Source organism: Cydia splendana, chromosome 2, assembly GCF_910591565.1.
Source record: "Cydia splendana chromosome 2, ilCydSple1.2, whole genome shotgun sequence".
Lineage (NCBI taxonomy): Eukaryota > Metazoa > Arthropoda > Insecta > Lepidoptera > Tortricidae > Cydia > Cydia splendana.
The window spans coordinates 5,938,178-5,958,970 of NC_085961.1; the positions used below are offsets into that span (position 1 = coordinate 5,938,178).

Sequence of the window (20,793 nt, forward strand, 5' to 3'; positions counted from 1 at the left end):
ACAGGGCTCGCTCATCACAGTCATCACTATATTTACAACTCTGGTACATAAGAAGCTTGTGCCCAACAACGGACCATGTACAGGTTGGTGGTGGTTCAAAAAATTCCCATCACCAAACTTTAGATTAGAGTTTGTTGTCTCACCTTCCTCTTCTTGAAAGACAGAGTCCGCCGCCATATCGTGCGCAGGAACGCGGTGGGTTTGTACAGCTCCGAGTCGGCACGACAGGGCTCGCTCATCACAGTCATCACTATATTTACAACTCTGGTACAATAAGAAGCTTGTGCCCAACAACGGACCATGTACAGGTTGGTGGTGGTTCAAAAAATTCCCATCACCAAACTTTAGATTAGAGTTTGTTGTCTCACCTTCCTCTTCTTGAAAGACAGAGTCCGCCGCCATATCGTGCGCAGGAACGCGGTGGGTTTGTACAGCTCCGAGTCGGCACGACAGGGCTCGCTCATCACAGTCATCACTATATTTACAACTCTGGTACAATAAAAAGCTTGTGCCCAACAACGGAACATGTATAGGTTGGTGGTGATTCAAAAAATTCCCATCGCCAAACTTTAGATTACAGTTTTTTGTCTCACCTTCCTCTTCTTGAAAGACAGAGTCCGCCGCCATATCGTGCGCAGGAACGCGGTGGGTTTGTACAGCTCCGGGTCGACGCGACAGGGCTCGCTCATCACAGTCATCACTCCATTTACACCTCTGGTACAATAAGAAGCTTGTGCCCAACAACGGAACATGTATAGGTTGGTGGAGATTCAAAAAGTTCCCATCACCAATCTTTAGATTAGAGTTTGTTGTCTCACCTTCCTCTTCTTGAACGACAGAGTCCGCCGCCATATCGTGCGCAGGAACGCGGTGGGTTTGTACAGCTCCGGGTCGACGCGACAGGGCTCGCTCATCACAGTCATCACTCCATTTACACCCAACTCGGCCTGACACGGCCTCCAGTAATCACTCCATGATAACAATGTCACTTCACTTTTTAGGTTCTTACAGATTTGTTTGTATGTGTTTAGTGAGAACTTACGATTTCACTTTTCACTGTGAAATTGTAGATAATCTATTATATGTAAATAAAAAATATATAACCCGGGTTTGCATGGAGCGATCACTCCTGGTAACACTGTCACTTCACTTTTTAAGTTTGCACACTTTAGACAGTTTATTTTCGATCGAGTATTTAATTACGCTGTCGAGATGAGACTTTCGAGTTTAAAGAAGGAACTAAAGGTATCAATAGAATAAATCAATTGAGTCGAATTAACAGAAATTAAATTTCGTAACACTACCCTGCACACACCTACCTCATTAGAGCAAAAAATAAAATAAAAGTTCAGCCGACTTAGCAGCGTAGGTTGTCCGTAAAGTCAATATTGTTCCCAGTAATATATTCCCTATGAAAAATGAAGTTGTTGAAGAAAGAAAGAAGTTATAAATAACGAACCTCAAATGATGGCGATTTCGTTCAAATTTCCTATACCTCGCGCGTCCATCGCGCGTCTCTATTTTCTATTGCAGTTCGTTAGGGTTCCGTACCCAAAGGGTAAAAACGGGACCCTATTACTAAGACTCCGCTGTCCGTCTGTCCGTCCGTCTGTCTATCACCAGGCTGTAACTCATGAACCGTCACAGCTAGACAGTTGAAATTTTCACAGATGATGTATTTCTGTTGCCGCTATAACAACAAATACTAAAAACAAAATAAAATAATTATTTGAGTGGGGCTCCCATACAACAAACGTGATTTTTTGCTGTTTTTTTCGTAATGGTACGGAACCCTTCGTGCGCGAGTCAGACTCGCACTTGGCCGGTTTTTATTTAGTAACTTAACACAGTAATTTATTTAGAAAATTAAATGTAACCTTTATAAGTAATTAAAAATACGGTAAAACATATTCCTTCAATTTTTTTAAAATTTAAATCCAACCTAAAGAGATTTGAAGAAACTGTCATAGGGAACATCAGTCGACGAGAGAGGTATAGTTGAAATTTTTTAAGCTGACCGTGTAGAACTATGAGCTTTCATAGTCCTAAACGGTCAGCTTAAAAAATCAACTATACATTTACTATCATAGGCCACTTTATCATAACATTAAATGTAAATAATGTCATAATATCAAAGTGTCGTAATCGTAACTAATTAAAATCTAGTTTGCAATATTTAACCAACATTTTGAACCAAATTCGCTCTTCATTCTATATAATATTTATATGTTATTTATCAAAAGTTAGCCGAATTCGGCCTTATTTACCTTTGCTTTTGATTTGAATTCATAACGCCCAGCCGCTATAGCGTAAATAATTGTAAAGTTCAAAGTGAAGCCCTTTCGTGTTATCACATATGAACGCTGTTAACAGTATTAACGCTGATAACGATATTTGCTTACCGAGAGTGTAACACGGTCGATAAAACCGGCTACATATAGTTGAATCCGTTAAGTGGGTAGAAAGGAATTATGAAACCTACGATTAATTTTAATTAATTAAGAGGCTGCATACATCCGCGTAGAAATTCAAAGGTATATTTCCTCTCCAGAAGTCCCCAACTCGCAATGGGCCAGCGTGGGGACTATAGCCTAACCCTCTCTTGAGAGGAGGCCTGTGCCCAGCAGTGGGACGTATATAGGCTAATTTTTTTTTTTAAAGAGGTGACACGGAACTACGCTCCTGAATTAAAGTCAAGACAGCCAAGCTTAAGTAGGACTGGGCTGGACATGTCTGTCGCATGCAACCGGAAAGGCGGGCCAAAATGGTTACTGAATGGGACCCACGGAACACCATAGACGGTGCAGGCCGGAGTTCAGACCGAAAAGGATATGGCGAGACGACTTGGACGCATTCTACCCCAAATGGTGGGAAAATGTCGAGGGGAGAAAACGAGGAGAGGCCTTTACCCAGCAGTGGGACACCAAAGTAGGATAATGAACAAAAAGAGGTTATCAACTGTTATTGAACTCTCAACGCCCAATATAGCCGACGATAGCAGTTGGAGAAGGTAACTGGTCTACTGGCGCCTCGCTCGAAACCGCAGTCGCCCCAGCCTACTAGATGCCCATGTGCGAAGCCCTCGACGAATATCTTCAACCGCCTCGCGATAAAGAATAAACTACACGATTTAAAAAACTGACTTTCATTTACGCGGTACAAATATAAAAATACTCCTACAACGATTAGGCGGTACAGCTTCGGATCCCTCAGGTCTTCCTTGGTTTTCTTCCTTTGGTTTTCTTCCTTTTGGTTTTTCCTTTTCGGCTGCTCCTGGTGTACTGTACGATCCGAAGCGGTTCCGTCTTACTTTTATACGAAAAATCAAGAAAGAGAGTCACCTACGATAGGGAGATAAAATCATGTCTTAATTCGCGGAATTAATCGGCCTGTGATTGGTCGATTACGTCATACGGTCATTTTCGGGTGAATTTTCATTATCCCGCTATCGTTCTGCGACTCATATTACATACATCCGATTAATTACTGACTTAAAACTATTACAAATAGTTAACTACGTTCATTAGTTCTAAAAACAAACGATAACAAGTTCACTAGTCCTTACGACTTGGCTTACAATAGATAGGAAAGCGGCCGAAATGAATACAATGGATGGTTTATGGCCCTTTTGCCGACTCGCAGGCCTTTGTCTACCTGTGACTGCCTTATGATTCTTATCTAACTAGGTGACTAGGTTAACGACCTATAATATCTACAAATATTGTTATGATGTAACTTTAACAGGTTACGAATTAATTAATGAAACGTGTATGTTTCTAAGTGAAAATTACGCTGTATCGGAGCGCTGAGCTCGAATTTGGCTGATCAATGAGAAGCGGTCAGTCTGTCCCTTTCATATTGAGACTTCCTTGTCTTGATCCGCCTTTCTTTGGTTAACCAATGACAGAGCCTACATTATTTTACCAAGTTTATAGTGATTACTTGGGAATTGGGAAATAGGTTTAACCATGTTTTTTCCTAACTTACTGGGTGACCTAAAACTTATTACGAACCTACGAGTTAAATAATGGATATTTTGAATACTTATGACTACTGACAATCTAATCGCGGTTTTCCCTACCTATCAAATAAATCTTTATTGAGAATACAGTCTTAATCGAATTTGATCTTAATCTAACTTATAATTATCCGCGTCTTGTCGTAGCGTCGCTAACATTTTGTCCCCGCAGTCGAAGACTCCTGGTGCATGGGTTGCGACGCGATGACCGCCAGCTTGCAGCTCGGCCTGCGTAGCGTCCCGTGCCTCGTTCTGACGTCTGCGGAGCGAACCCTCCCGTCGGGTCCATGATAGACGGTCTCGACGACTCCTTTGGGCCACACGCTGCGTGGTCCGTTGGGCTCAGAAATGATGACAACATCTCCCGGCTGGATCTGTCGCCCTCCGTCGTCGGATGATTTGCGTGGTGCCAGCAGTGGAAAGTACTCCTTGGTCCAGCGCCGCCAGAAGTGGTCTGCTAGCGCCTGGGCAGCCCTCCATTGTCGCTTGTCGTTTTCTTCGTAAGCGCCAATCATAGGTAAGTTAGCGTTATGAAGTAGAAGAAAGTGCGCAGGTGTGAGACTTTCTTCGCTCTCTGGGTCGACGTTCACGTGTGTTAACGGCCTTCTGTTAACGATATTCTCGATCTCTGCCAGTAGAGTCTCGAACACTTCGGTTTTTGGTGCTCTAGTGTTGAAGGTATAGAGCATCGCTGTCTTCACGGTGCGTACCATCCGCTCCCAGGCTCCGCCTGCAGATGGGTTGCCGGGGGGAATGAATTTCCAATCCATTCGTCGCTGCACGCCGTAGTGTTGCAATTGCGGAAGCCATTGCCTGTAGGCCTCGCGCAGCTCGTTCGATGCCGCCTTGAAGCAGGTTGCGTTATCGCTATACATAACGCTCGGCCATCCTCTTCGTGCGGCGAAGCGCCTTAGCGCCAGTAGAGCGCTATCCGTAGACAGGCTATGTACAGTTTCGAGGTGAATAGCCCGAGTTACTAGGCATGTGTACAGACACACCCAGCGTTTCTCTCGTCGTCGTCCTATGGTCACGTACATAGGCCCGAGGTAGTCTTGCGCGGTGTAGGTGAATGGCCTCTGGTAAGCCTGTAGCCGCTCGGGTGGTAGATCGCCAAGGGGCTGCGCTCGCGGTGAAGCTCGACGTAGCTTACACAGCGCGCAGTCTCGCGCTACAGCTTTCACGGTAGGTCGCAGTTGTAATATCCAGTAATCTTGTCGTAGCTGATTTACCACTGCTTCGTTATGAATGTGCGCCATTCGCCTGTGTGCGCGTTGGACCATTAGTCTGGTAAATGAGTCCTTGCCGTCCAATATTACGGGTCGTACCGATGTGTACAACACTGGAGCGTTTCCTAACCTCGTCTTCATTCGCAGCACGCCGTCGTCGCACAGCTCGGGTGCTAGATTGTATATTCGCGATTTCTTGTCCAAATCGCGTCCTGCGCTTAGAGTGCGCAGCTCGTCCGGGAAACTTCTTCGTTGGCTATTCTGTAGCCACATATGCTCGGCTCGCTTTATGTGGTTCACTTGCAGCTGCAGCGTCTTGTTCTTATTTTTCATCTTATCTATGAAAAGTAGAACGTAGGCCATCGAATTCATTAGCCTATCGTAATTACTGAAGCGTCGTATGTCAGGTAGCACGCTCGACGGATCTGACTTTGACGTAGTAGTAGATAACGTAGTCTCTACTGTGACTCCGCTTTTCCTTTCAGGAAGGTCTTCAGTCGGTCTGCCTATGTCTTGACTCGGCCACTCCACTTCTGGTCGGTGAAGAAATGACGGTCCTTTGTACCATTCGTCGTGAGCGGTGATTTTCCTCGCCGGCTTCCCTCTCGTAGCGTGGTCTGCGGGGTTCACGTCGGTTGGCACGTACATCCACGCCCGCCGGTCCGATTTTTCAGCTATTTCAGCCAAACGGTGTGACACGAACGGCTTGTAGTTTCTTGCGTCGTCCTTGATCCATCCTAGCAATTCTCGAGAATCCGTCCAGTAGATAATTTTCTCGACGTTGTATCGTTGCTCCTTTTTAATCGTCTCGGCCAGTCGAACTCCGATTACTGCGGCTGTGAGCTCTAGTCGTGGTACTGACAATACTTTCAGGGGGCAAACTCTGCTTTTGCCCGCTGCTAGGCTGACTCGTACATCTTCTTTGTTCTCGATACGCCAATACGCCACGGCGCAATAGGCTTCAGTTGACGCGTCGGTAAAAACGTGTAGCGTGTATCTCGTAGCTCCGCCCGGTGACTCATACCTTCTAGGTATGCGTAGCGCCGCTACGTGTTTCAGTGCGTTCTGCCACTGAAAAAAGTCTTCAGCTTCTTTGTCTGGTAGCGGTGCGTCCCACGTAGTGCCTTTTGTCCAAACTCGCTGAAATATCATTTTAGCGCTGATGACGTAGTGAGCGATAAGTCCCATGGGGTCGTATATGGACATTATCGCGCTGAGAAGTTCCCTTTTTGTCGGCGGCCGTTCTTGCGTCTTCACAGCCTCGGGAACTCGCAGCATTTTCGTGTTGTAGCCCAGAGTGTCCGTCCTAGGGTCCCACGTCATGCCTAGAACTGTAGGTTGACCTTCGCCCAGATGCGTCGGTCCTTGCGCTGCGTGTAGTGAGTGCTCGACGCTTGCCAGCATTCGCGTACTGTTGCTCGCGTAGCCTCGTAGATGAAAACTGCCCTCCGCGTGCGAGTCTCGCACTTGTTGTGATACTCGTAGCAGCTCATCCTCGGTCTCGTACGATGCCACGTAATCGTCCATATAATGGTTATTGTGGATGTCGTAGACCGCGTCCGGATATTTGTCCTGGTTGTCGAGCGCGTTCCTATTACGCACCGAATGCGCGAGGAAAGGCGATGACACGTTGCCAAAACAAACTCTGTTTAGTTTGTACACCTGGGGCTCCATATCTCTTCTAGTGCCGCGCCACAGGAAGAGTTGGCTCTGTTGATCTTCTTCTCGCATTTGAATTTGCAGGAACATTTCTTGTATGTCCGCGACCACCGCGAAATTCCATTCGCGGAATCGTAGCAAAATTCCTAATAGGCTTCGTAGTAGGTCTGGCCCCGATAAAATATAGTCATTCAGACTATTTCCTTGACTTTTTGCCGCGCAGTCAAAAACGGCTCTTCCTTTGCCTTTATTTAAATTAAATACATTAAAGTGCGGCAAAAACCAGGTTCGGTCGGTCTGCGGCGGCTCCATGATACGTTCCGCGTATCCTTTCTGTAGTAACTTCTGAATTTGGGCTTCGTAGTCTTCAGCGAAGTCCTTGTTACGCCGCATTTTCATCTCCAAGTTGTGTAGCCTCGACCGCGCCATTACGTAACTCGGTGGTAGCTTCACGTTGTCCGACGCCCACAGTTGACCGACCTCGTACCGGCCCCCTGCAGTCTTGCGTACCGTAGCGTTGAAAATGTCGATGGCTCGCTGATCGCTCGGACTGACGTTTTCTTTATTCGTTACTCCTAACGCTTCGATCGACCAATGCTTCTTAACTTGATCGATTAATTCGTCGTCCTCTGTGCGGCAATGAAGTACGGTTTGCTCGATCGTGCGAATGATGCGCGGCATTCGCCCAAAAAATACCCAACCCAAGGGTGTCTTCATTGCGCAAGGCTCGTCCTCTCCGCCCTGCCTGATCTCGATGGGAGTCTTCAGGTGGCAGAAATCGCCTCCAATCAGCATCTGCGGTACTCCTGTACCCACGTAGCATTCGTCGCCCAAATCTTCTAAGTGTTTGTGCTTCATCAATTCGGCCTTGTTAAGTGATTGCGATCGTATGCCAAGTCCTTCTACGGTCTTCATGACGATCTCGTGCACGGTGCCTCCTCGCAGCGGTCCCACTTGCGCCTTTACAGTTTGCGTGATAGATGTGTGCTTCAGGTTTCTTATCCCACGTAGACAGAGAGGTTCGTCTTCGCCTACTGCTCCGATTTCATCTGCGACGTCTTGATCTATCATGGAAAGCGTTGACCCATCGTCGAGGAAAGCGAATATTTGAGCCGTACCCTTCGGCCCCGTGACTGTTACAGGCAGCACCTTCAGTAGCACGTTGAAGTTTGGGGTTGACGACACGTAGACGCGCGGATCGTTGTCCTCTCGTTCTGTAGGCCGCGACTCTGTTTCGGCCGCTGCCGCAAACGATGACGTCACTTTCGGTGAGGCGACCGCTCGATGCGTCGACTGAGCTACCGCTATTGTAGCCCCACTGCTGTTGTTCGCCTGTGTAGGCTCGGTGTGCAGCAAACGGTGATGCGTGTGCGGGCAGCCTGTCACGCCGCACCCTTTCGCGTTGCATTGCGACTTCAAATGTTTCGCGTCCATACATCTGAAGCATATACGATTGAGTCTTGCCCATTCCCATCTAGCGCCTATACTCTGTGCGGCCAGCTTGCGACAATCTGTAGTAATGTGATTGCCACCGCAGTACAAACACGTGCTCTTCGCTGTGATTTGTCGAGCCGCATACGTCGCCTTCTGCCCTCCGCTGCATCGATTTGCGGCCGGAGCTGGAGTGGGGATGGGATAGCGCGGCGCGGGCGCGTTCAGTCTAGTGCCAGGCGCGCGCGCATACTGTGCTGTCATCGGTCCCTGCGCGCGCTTCGCTGGTGCGCGCGCGTGACAGAATGACATCTCTAGCTCGCTCTCTTCCATCAGAAAATCAGCTAACTGCAGGATCTCGGGGTCGTCGGTATCACGATGTCTGTTGGCGTAGTCGCACCATCTGCTTCGTAGATGAGGCGATAATCGATCGGTTACTTCCCGTATCAGCATCGGATTGTCGGCGTAGTGTCTTCTATCTATGTCCATGATAGTAGATACGACGTTCATAATCTTGATCGCAAACGTATTGAGGTCGTTCGCGCTCGGCCCCAACGGTGGCAGTCTTCGTAGGTCCTCGATTGCTTTATCCAAAAGCACCTCGCTTCGGCCAAACTGCTTCTTCAAAATACGTATAACCATGTCTGGACGAGTAGCTGTAGACAGGACATGTGACACGCACATCTTAGCGTCCCCGCGTAACGCCATACGCAGTCTTGCAACGTTCTCGTAGTCGGTGAACTTGTAGCGCTTCGATGTCTCGATGTAGGTATTGTAAAAGCTTCGCCATTCGCTCACATCTCCGTAGAAGTGAGGTAGCTCGAAGATATCTTTAGGTGCCGGACGAGCCGCCATCTGCATCTTCTCGAACAAATGCAGCATAGACTCCGCAACTGTGCCTTCTTGCGTGTGTTGCGTACGCGCCGTGTGCGGCGTACGGGGCTCCTCCGGTGGCGATTCCGATCGCCGTTGACGTTCCTCGCGGCTCGGTGAGCGGCGTCGCATATGTCGCTCGTCCCGCAGAGGCCGTCTAGGAGTCTCGTAGTCCGGTGGTGGCTCGTTGGCTAACCTCTTCTTAACTGGCTCGGTTATAGTCTTGTCATCCTGAGAGTCGTCCATCCACTTCAGGATTCGTTTCTGTTGTGGCTCGATGTCACCCGCATCTGAGACTGCGCCCGTGCTTCCTTCCGCTATAATCTGTGATTTCTGCGCCTCTAGCCTCTTCTTTATTAAGTCGGCTTCGATCCGCAACTCTTTTCGCTGAATTTCTGCTAGACGTTCGCTCGCCTCAAGCTCCACTTGAGATAGCCTTGCCTCGATGACCGTACTAGCGCATGAGTGCACGGACTGAGTAGGGGCAGGTGCATACGGAGTGCTCGACTCCATAGTGCCTCCCTGCTGCGTAGCTGCGACGTCCTTAAGTTTCGTTCTCGCCCGTCGCAGTGGTAACGGTGTGGGCCTCGCAAGTCGTCGTAACCGCTTGCGGAGCTCTCTGCTCCACAGCAGTGTATTTACTTGCGAGGGAGACCCCGGTGGCCTCGTGAAGTCGTCCGCCCTGAGGGAGTGCTGTGGTGCGGCCGCTACGCCAAACGGCTCGGCGCTAGCGGCGCGCGGACGCTCGCTGAGCGCGTCGGACGACGTTACAGGGGTGAGGAGGGGGCGCGCCGCCTCGGCGCCCTCTGACCTCTCGGCGTCCGCGCGGGCAGCCCTCTGAGCCGCCGCCGCGCCCTCCGCTAGGTAACGCCGCCTATCTTCGTCGCTCTGCATCGACGCAGCCTTTCGCGAACGCGTACCGACCATTTTATCGGTCATTTGTGACGTTTCTTCGCAGCAAGTGTAGACTTGAGCACGACGTCCCGGTGCGCTGACAGTAGATCCGGTTCGAAGGACCAGAAAATATTGAACTCTCAACGCCCAATATAGCCGACGATAGCAGTTGGAGAAGGTAACTGGTCTACTGGCGCCTCGCTCGAAACCGCAGTCGCCCCAGCCTACTAGATGCCCATGTGCGAAGCCCTCGACGAATATCTTCAACCGCCTCGCGATAAAGAATAAACTACACGATTTAAAAAACTGACTTTTATTTACGCGGTACAAATATAAAAATACTCCTACAACGATTAGGCGGTACAGCTTCGGATCCCTCAGGTCTTCCTTGGTTTTCTTCCTTTGGTTTTCTTCCTTTTGGTTTTTCCTTTTCGGCTGCTCCTGGTGTACTGTACGATCCGAAGCGGTTCCGTCTTACTTTTATACGAAAAATCAAGAAAGAGAGTCACCTACGATAGGGAGATAAAATCATGTCTTAATTCGCGGAATTAATCGGCCTGTGATTGGTCGATTACGTCATACGGTCATTTTCGGGTGAATTTTCATTATCCCGCTATCGTTCTGCGACTCATATTACATACATCCGATTAATTACTGACTTAAAACTATTACAAATAGTTAACTACGTTCATTAGTTCTAAAAACAAACGATAACAAGTTCACTAGTCCTTACGACTTGGCTTACAATAGATAGGAAAGCGGCCGAAATGAATACAATGGATGGTTTATGGCCCTTTTGCCGACTCGCAGGCCTTTGTCTACCTGTGACTGCCTTATGATTCTTATCTAACTAGGTGACTAGGTTAACGACCTATAATATCTACAAATATTGTTATGATGTAACTTTAACAGGTTACGAATTAATTAATGAAACGTGTATGTTTCTAAGTGAAAATTACGCTGTATCGGAGCGCTGAGCTCGAATTTGGCCGACCAATGAGAAGCGGTCAGTCTGTCCCTTTCATATTGAGACTTCCTTGTCTTGATCCGCCTTTCTTTGGTTAACCAATGACAGAGCCTACATTATTTTACCAAGTTTATAGTAATTACTTGGGAATTGGGAAATAGGTTTAACCATGTTTTTTCCTAACTTACTGGGTGACCTAAAACTTATTACGAACCTACGAGTTAAATAATGGATATTTTGAATACTTATGACTACTGACAATCTAATCGCGGTTTTCCCTACCTATCAAATAAATCTTTATTGAGAATACAGTCTTAATCGAATTTGATCTTAATCTAACTTATAATTATCCGCGTCTTGTCGTAGCGTCGCTAACAACTGTTGTCATATTTATACTAAAGAAAAAGTGACGAACTCTTCAAACAAAAACGTCACTTTTGACACTTGTTTGACACTAGCATATCCAATCAATATCGTTTCAATATCTAGTATTTGACGTATCTCATTGTTCGAATACGGCTGCAAGCCTTGCAGTGACCGAGGTCGGAAGCGGAAGCGAACCTGCCTAGAGGTCCAGAGCGTTAGCCGCGTAAGCTGAATGTATTTCAGTTTATAATTATTATGTGTGTGTGTGTGTGTGTGTGTTTATTTTGTGTACTTAAAAATCACAAATCACAATCTCTACTATAAATAGATGTTATAAATGTGAAAGTACCTCTGTCTATATGTTTGTTATCTCTTTACGCTTAAACCGCTAAGCCGATGTAGGTGAAATTAGTTACATAGTTTATGCCCGAGGATAGACATAGGATAGTTTTAATCCATCATCATCATGATCTCACGCAGACGAAGTCGCGGGCAGAAGTTATTTCAACGCAACGCCCCGTCTCGTTCGTTTCGGATCATTCCACCACATCGTGGTATACTTATGGTTAGAATAGTCGCTATAGCAATTCATTCAACTATGTACTTCAATGTTCGAATTAGCATACCTCCGTTCAATAGCACATTGTTACGCACAGGGTGCGTAGCCAACATGCCAATAATTTACGCTCCGTAGCGAACGAAACGCAACTGTCACTGTCGCACTAATATGGATGAGTGACGGAGAGAGACTACCGTATCGTTAGCCACGGAGCGAATGATTGGCATCTTGGCTACCCTGATACCTTATTAGCATACTGATAAAGACCATAGTCAGTTGGTAAGTCGGAACTGTTTGAACAATTATTTACCAGTTTCACGCAGTTATAAATTTACATAAATTTGCTTATATGGAAAAGGGGAATTCTTGTAAACTTGACTTAGATTTTAATTTGCATAAATAAAATATCTGGCTATGAGTTTTGGCTGCATAATATTAGTCACATGTCGCATCCAAATGCGGTAATGATCTAATGATAGTTCGCGACATTACGAACAATTCGGGAACATCTTAAGGGGCCCACTGATTTAAGTCCGCCGGACGATATCGGCCTGTCAGTTAGAACAAAATTTGGACAGTTCCGAACAACTGTCAGGCCGATACCGTCCGGCGGACTGTTACTCAGTGGGCCCCGTTATTCATTATTCTTACCTACTTATGTATGAACGTCATCTAGGTACTAGGTACCCTGTAGGTACGCGGGCCGCACGTCCACCGTTCACCAAAACCATGGTATAATAATATACTCCGCCTGGTACTCCATTCCCGTCTTTTCTAGGTCACCTAACTAACACGGGCCTACGTCATCATGCGACAGCGCTATATGATAATATGCGATAGCGCTATATATAGCGGCCATGTTGTTGTGACGTAGGCCCGTGTCACTCTGGGAATGGAAGACCATGTTTTATTAGACTATGACCAAAACAAACAACGCGTATCAGCTCTGCAGTTCAGTCAACGGTGGCGGTGCGGCGAGCAGTTCCCTGTACGCGGGCCGCGCGTCCACCGTTCATCACTACTACTAGTAGTAGTACTAGTAGGTAACTCGATCGTACTTGGGCGTTTTCACTTAAAAGTGTACCATTTACCTACTTTTTTCGATATCCATGAACTGTTGGGTTACTTCTACTCAGAATCACGAGTACCATCAATTTAAAAAGAAAAAAAATGTGTCTAAAACAATTACAGTTTTATAACGCATTTTCACACACATTTTGTATGGACCGTTACAAAACTGACACCCAAAAGTATGAAAAACTGGGGACACTTGTTTTCTTTGTCTCATTCAATATTACTCGTAATTCCGAGTCTAAACCCAAAAGTTGATGTTTTTTCGAAAAAAAGTAAATGGTACATTTTTCCTGAAAACCCCCACCTATAAATATAAGATTATGTTTACACAACTGCCCAAAAAAGGAGTGTATTGTTTTTATATACCTACTGAAACCTTATAATCATGTCTTCTGAATTCAGTTTTGTAAAGCGAAACTCATTAAGTTATATAAAATTTGTTTGAAGTTTGGAATGAAAAACAACAGTTAAGTAAATACAGTTCGAGTAGTTACTCGAGCATTAGTTAATGCTAATTTAAATATTTAAGCCCAAAGTTATTACTAAAAAAAGAACGACTATAAATGACCATTCAATAAACACGTCAAGTTTACTCGATATCTGAGTGAATTTAATGAACGTAATCTAATTAGTCAGATATTTCCCACGGCATTTGACATTTGATACCACGTATCAGTGACACGACTACTTCATAATATACTCGTATAACGTGTATTGAGCGGATACATCCAGTGCACGGTATAAACCATATTATCAGTACCGTCAAAAGTACAATTCACGCTAAAATTATCTTATCCTCTAGCGGTTCACCATAAAATTAAAATGGGCAGTCAAATTTTAATCAATGGTGTCACGAAATAGAATTGAATTTAAAAACAAAAATACAAAAGAAATACATTTTATTGCAGAAAATTAGTATTAGTAGGAGGACGGTGAGACGCTAGAGATTAAAGGAAAAATAGTATTCTAGCGCAGCAAGCAAATTTTTTTAATTTTATTTATGGGAATGGAATAACATAAAACTTTTAATTATTATATTTTCAAGAATAACACAAATTATATACTTATTATAATTTGTGTTATTCTTGAAAACCAAGTAAGTATAATTTGAATAAAAACTTTCTATAACAAGCAACACTGACATTTTTTTGTGCATCTTTTCTGAAATCAACCCCAATACTAATAAAATAATAATAATAAAAATGTTTATTTATCAGCTCACAAAGGATTTGTACCAATACTATGATTAATGTTTAATACATAAGAAAAAGTGATACCTTGGTTCATTAACCAAGCTCTTATCCCCACAAAAGTTTGGTTGGTGATAATTTTTTGAGATTCAAAAGTGTATTGTAATATGTATAAGTCAAAAAGTAAAGTTTGACAGGTTGTAGCTCTATGATTTTCCCTAGGCGGTTTAGGAAAGTTATAATTCTGATTAACAAGTTTTACTGTGTTTATAGTAAACATATTCACGTGGATAGTCTATAAATAGTAATTATCTCACATGTTAGTTGTAATTATAATTAAAATCAGGATTAGCTCTGCTATTTCGCCTGAAGTAACTAGTTTCCAATTACGCTGAAATTTAACATAAACTGTAGTCTGGTAAATTTTGTCAGTAATAGTAGAATATAAACTTAAATTTATTCATCCCTCTTTTTGGCGTTATAATAATAGCTAAAGATAAAGACAGTATGATTCTTTCTGTCTGGAGCACTTTTGTCAAACTTGTTAATTTGATTCGGCGACAACAATGATATATGGGTGACAATGCAACGTTAGGTTACCACACAGATCTACATATCCATAACTAGAGACCCGCCGCGGCTTCGCACGGGTTAACAAATACATCTAAACCTTTCTCAATAATCACTCTATTGATAGGTGAAAACCGCATGAAAATCTGTTCAGTAGTTTTTGAGTTTATCGCGAACATACAAATACACAAACAAACAGACGCGACGGGAGACTTTGTTATATAAGGTGTAGTGATGACGCTTACGGTGATGATTGAAGTGTACAAAAGGGAAGCTATCACGTTCCTATAGATATGAACATTTCATGACTACAAAAGAGAAGATTTGTAGTCTACAAATTATGATATAACGTAACCACTTTTGAGCTTCTTAGCGGCCGCTAATGGCCGCTTGAATGTACCAAAACGTAAGCTAGCGGACTGGAAAATGTTAAAAGCTTGGAGTACTTATTCTGTTTAAAAAGCCAATAATTTATACAATCACATATTTTTTCTGAATTCAATATTTCCAATGACACTTGATATTATTCCGATTTTCGCACTTTTGATATTTGGTAGGCAATCTTTTACATTGTAGATCTGTGGGTTACCATCTAGCTGACGGTGGAAACCAAAGGTGGTCATGGGTATTGGTTACCTACTCTAAATAAAATAAAAACGCAACTACATTGAGTTTGGGCTCGTTAGAATGATATAGGCCTGTAGGTGCCCAAGAAAGTGACTGTCTGGAAAAGGACGATAGACGCCATTATCGATATTTATTTTTGATAAAAACATAATATTTATTTTGAGCGTACCTATATGGCGAGACTACAAAGTACTCTAAGATATTTTATTCCCACGATACCTGGTTATCAATTTATTTGAATAACCATCATTATTTTGTTTTGATACACATATTTTGGCCTGAGAATTTTTTTGAGGCGTCGAATAAAAAAAACACTTCGTTAGGTATCACAAAGCCTAATTAGGTATTTCCGATGTTAACCTAAAAATAAAGGTCTTTAGAATAATCTGGAGAGGCTGAGAGGTTAGTCAACAAGTTAATTAGTTATTATAAAAAAACGCCAGGTCTACTGATTTACAAAAACTCAATCATTCTATCTAAGCACAAGTCGTTCTTGGTAGAGTTTTTAATGTAAGTAAAAAATTATTACCCTTTCTGAAATTACCTACTGCCATTAAAAAAATTTACTATTTCCGTTTACCTGAGTCGGACAACTTTAAGCAATTGATCTGTATGTAAACTATTTCACTGTAAACAATAATGTAAAACGACTTTTACACTTTACAACGAAATCTCTCACTCGACAACTTTTAAAAACTACACTCACATAAAACACACTTTTCGCTCTTAAATTTAATTAATAGTTTATTTAAACACACGATGATGGTGAAAAACCAACGCGTTTATATCGCCTCTAAACCATCCTCAAACTACAAACGGTATGTTTGCAATATGACATTGCTATGTAAGATAACATTATACAAAAAAAACTTTACACTCATACTACTACAACCTACAAGGACGCCATTTGATTATGAACTCTATTACAACGAAGCAAAGTCTAAAATTAATAGGAACACAACTGCCACTTGTGTCTGTTTGGTATGATAAGAAAACGTAAACACTGAAACTTTTTGTGGTCATCGATTTTCAATCATCTCCGCTTTGACTTAGAGTTTATTATTATATGTAAATGTTCGAAAGGAAAATCATACGGATTATGTGGCATTCGATACGCTGCGGGTGCGAGCGAGACAGCCGACGCGACAAGGTCAGCGTACACTAATAAACATATTTAAATAATAAAGTGTAATTTATCTTTTTTTTGTAAAATACCAGTTGTAATTGGTTGCTAGGAGCCGATTGAACACTGATTACGAATGGGTTTCGTAACGCGGTTGCATTTGTTAAATTTTAATGAGGTACCTACCTACCAAAAATATTTAATTCATGTTACCTACATGGATTGAATAATTTTAGTGGGCACCAACCGTTGCTTCTTAAATCCTGGCATTAAAAATAGTAATTTGACTGTCAAATGTTGGGGTGTTTACCTTTAGGACACTACTTCCGCTTTTCTAAGTAGGTCTCGTCAAGGTATTTTTCTTGCAAAAAGAGGATCACATAGTTTTGCTGGGCATTTTCCGCAAATCAACATCCATTGTGCCTATTTTGCGTGAAACGAGGTAGCGCTACTCTAACTACTACCCCAGCTCCTACTAAACCTAGCAAAGTCTTCAGGTTGCTAGAGTCGCACCAAAAATGTCTGCAGCGGATTTGATAGCCCACGCAGTGTAAGTGTTATTTATACGTCATAATTTCATAGAAGTTTGACGTTTAAAATTACACTTGCACTGCGTGGGCTATCAAACTCGCTGCAGGTTTTTCACGGTCTAACTCTAACTGCCTCCTTCAATGTGTATTTGCTTCTGTGAAAGAGGACCACCATTCACAAGTTTTTTTTTAAATCATGATATTTTAAAGCCAATTTGCTACCTACGTATAACGAAATTTATTTTTTATAAATAGAAGTCCAAATTTGATTACAAATTTGCTTTTCAATTGAACTCATCGATTTCGACAAAGCAGTACGTAATCAAATCACACAAATACAGGAGGCCTATTCAGACAGTTATTTCTTGTTATGAAACGGTCAAGGATATATGGTCTCTGTCAACAGGGACATTGAAAATAGTGACACTCTGGTTGTAGAAATCTCACTGCTTACAGCTGACATAATATCCTTAACTATTTCATAACACGATTACAAAGTTTGAATCGCTCTCCAAGTCGATTAAGTACTGCTTTTAAACATTTCTCGGTTCTTATGAGTAAACCTTGTTTTTTAGGTAGTGTAAATGCAATGACCTTTTATTTATGTAGACGTGTGACGTTCATAGTTGACAAAACTAAAATTCGAACCAACGATTTTGACAATTTGACAGGTTGGCGTCACCCATACGACTAACTAAATATAGGTTCCGGAACCTATATTTGATGGCTCACGATCGTGCGCCTAGTACCATATCTACCTCTTTTTACTTACATCCATGTGTAAATGTGAATAAAAAATCATAGACCAAAAAATAATTTATGTCATACTGTATCGAAGACTACACAATGGCATATTAAAAACCCGATTACGTTTGGATACTAAACGAACTCGAATGTCATAATACCTACTCATAATATTTTTAATTTTTTATTTTTCAATTTGACGATAGTTCTAAATTTCTTTTTAAATTATAAATTGTTAGTTTTCATAATTTGTAATTTGATTATCATTGTTGAAATTGTATAATTACGTTTGCATGCTAAATTATTGACGATCATAATGTAAATTCATATAGATTAGTGTAAGAATAATTTATACTGTAATTTATCATTATGAAATAAATAAACTAAACTATTGAAATTTAAGAAAATTCCTTACAAAATTGTCCCAAGTTTTCATAGTATTTTGTAGGTGACAGCTAAGTAGGTAATCTAATAATCTTTGTAATACTTCTAAATATTTTTGTCCTAATAAAATAAAACAAAAAACTTACTACAAAAGTGGTTAAATATTACCTATAATTTGGCAGACGCCACCGGTGATCGTAGAGCTGGCAGCTTCCTCGCACAAAGAATAAGTATTGCGATACAGCGAGGAAATGCTGCCAGCATCTACGGCATCATGCCGTAGAGGAATAGATTTTAGTTATTTATTTTAAGATTAGTTTTATTTATTTTATGGTTAAGTAAGCTGATAAAAGTGAAAGTGTAAAGTGTAAACTTACATCTTCTTCAAGGGCGACCGGAAACTGCGTCAGCGGCTTTACGGCGACGTCTTCTAGTGCTGACTTCCGCCTGTTGAAACATATAATAATTACATAAGATTTTTATATGATTACATAAGATATTTAAGAAAAATATACGGTTCATTCGGTACGGTGCAGTGCTTACGCCAATTCTTGGGATTAGTTGTCAAGCGAACCCGAGGCTCTCGTGAGCCGTGGCAAAAATGTCGGAGAGGAAGAAGAGAGAGAATTATACGGTGCATTGGGATAACTTTAGGGACTGGGAATTTAAGAAAATCACAAAATACCTATCTGTAGGAGTAGGTATTTAATATCTGCTCAATCAGCCTTATACTTATACCTTAATAAACCAATAATACTGTATTTAAATCCAAATCATCAATTTGATAAAATAATTATCTTAGGTTAGTTAAAGAACAGATCACTGCCAAGAAAGAAGTTGGAGAAAAGATAATTTTTCTTCGTAAAAAGTTATACACATATAAATTACAATCGAGTCGAGAGTGTACTATAGAGGGCCAAATTTAGAGTCATCTTTCGATAGTATTTTTAAGTAAAGTTCATTTCTGCATAGTTTAAATTTTAGTAAGTAAGAGTTAATATTTCATTTAGTAATTTTTATCTTGTCCTTAACTTTTTACAGCTTTTGCATTGTGGAAAGTTGTGTTTAGGATTCCGTACGCAAAGGGTAAAAAGTTAAAAACGGGACCCTATTACTAAGACTCCGCTGTCCGTCTGTCTGTCTGTCACCAGGCAGTAACTCATGATCCGTGATAGCTAGACAGTGGAAATTTTCACAGATGATGTATTTCTATTGCCGCTATAACAACAAATTCTAAACACAAAATAAACAAAATATTTAAGTGGGGCTCCCATACCTAAAACAAACGTGATTTTTTTGCCGTTTTATTGCGTAATGGTACGGAACCCTTCGTGCGCGAGTTCGACTCGCACTTGCCCGGTTTTTTTATGTTAAAGGAAATTCCTTTTAAATGTTACATTCCTTTATTACCCATTTATAAAAGAGTAAGGTATGATATGGCAAAAAGGTTTTCTAAAAATACGATTAATCGGACCCGTCAGGGTATCTCCAAGTAGCCTTTTATTCCACTAACGAGCCGGCGACAAAGCTTTGAGAGGAGCTTGTGTGTACGCGGATCTATGGTAAGGGATGTGGCATGGCAGCTGCCCAGATATAGTCCGACAATAAATTGTAGAAAATTATTGAGGGCGCCACTTCCTATGTAACTGTCGCATTTTTGACGTAAAATGCTTACTTGGCTACAATTTAGTATGGAATATTTTTAGTTCTATTTTATGTTATTTCTACTACTTTAAGTCACACTATAGTATATCGACGCGCAATCGACAAAAGCCGATAGGAAAAAGCTTTATTATGTCTGCGCATTTGCGCAATAAGAGCGAAAAAGCCGTCGACGCGGCGGCAGGCGCCGGCCGATGCGAGCCGAACCGAACGACGACTTTTTCGCTTTTATTTCGCAGACATAAAGCTTTTTCCAGCGGCTTTTGCCGATTTCACGTCGATATATCTGGGGAAACGCTTATGGGTCAATTGAGAGTGTTGAAATACATATACAGTATAGACGACGTTCACGGAACATGTTTGACTTCGAAAAACGGACCATATGACTAACACTTATCGGACACAAATGACTGAAAGTTATACTTTCTTCAAAAATATACCCTGTATAATATATTTTTTTCACTGTTACGTATAAACGTGGGTGTTACGTAAGGTGGGATTTTCAGATTGAACTTTAAAAGCAAAGCAAAGTCGTCTCGGCTTATTTAATTTTTTTGCTCATTAATGGTGTTTAAAGTATAATATTAATATAACTTGTAATGCAGTGACCTAACGTGAAAGTGTGCAGCTAATGAAAAATTAATCATGAATTGCGTTTAAACATTCTTTAGTCAACACCCGGCAACCCATCGTAGCTATTTGTAAAGTCCAGCTATCACTTTACTAAAATCAACTACCGAACAACGTCTTGCTCTACTAGCACACTTTTGACATGCGCGAAATCATCATAAATGAAAGTTATTTTTGAAGTAAAAACTTCTTTACCGGCGCTGTGCACTTTTTGAGGTGGGGAAAAAATGATAAACTCGAGACAGCGTAAGGCGTAACGCATAAGG

The 20,793-nt window shown here is 42.3% G+C and overlaps 1 protein-coding gene across 1 annotated transcript in view; it reads right to left on the reverse strand.

Moving 5' to 3' along the window:
* Nucleotides 1-20,793, reverse strand: part of LOC134802265 (uncharacterized) — a 185,568-nt gene that overhangs the window by 25,542 nt on the left and 139,233 nt on the right. The window contains exon 28 of the mRNA XM_063774851.1: nucleotides 18,613-18,682. Coding sequence (XP_063630921.1) covers nucleotides 18,613-18,682 — 70 coding nt within the window. The remainder of the gene's footprint in view (nucleotides 1-18,612; nucleotides 18,683-20,793) is intronic.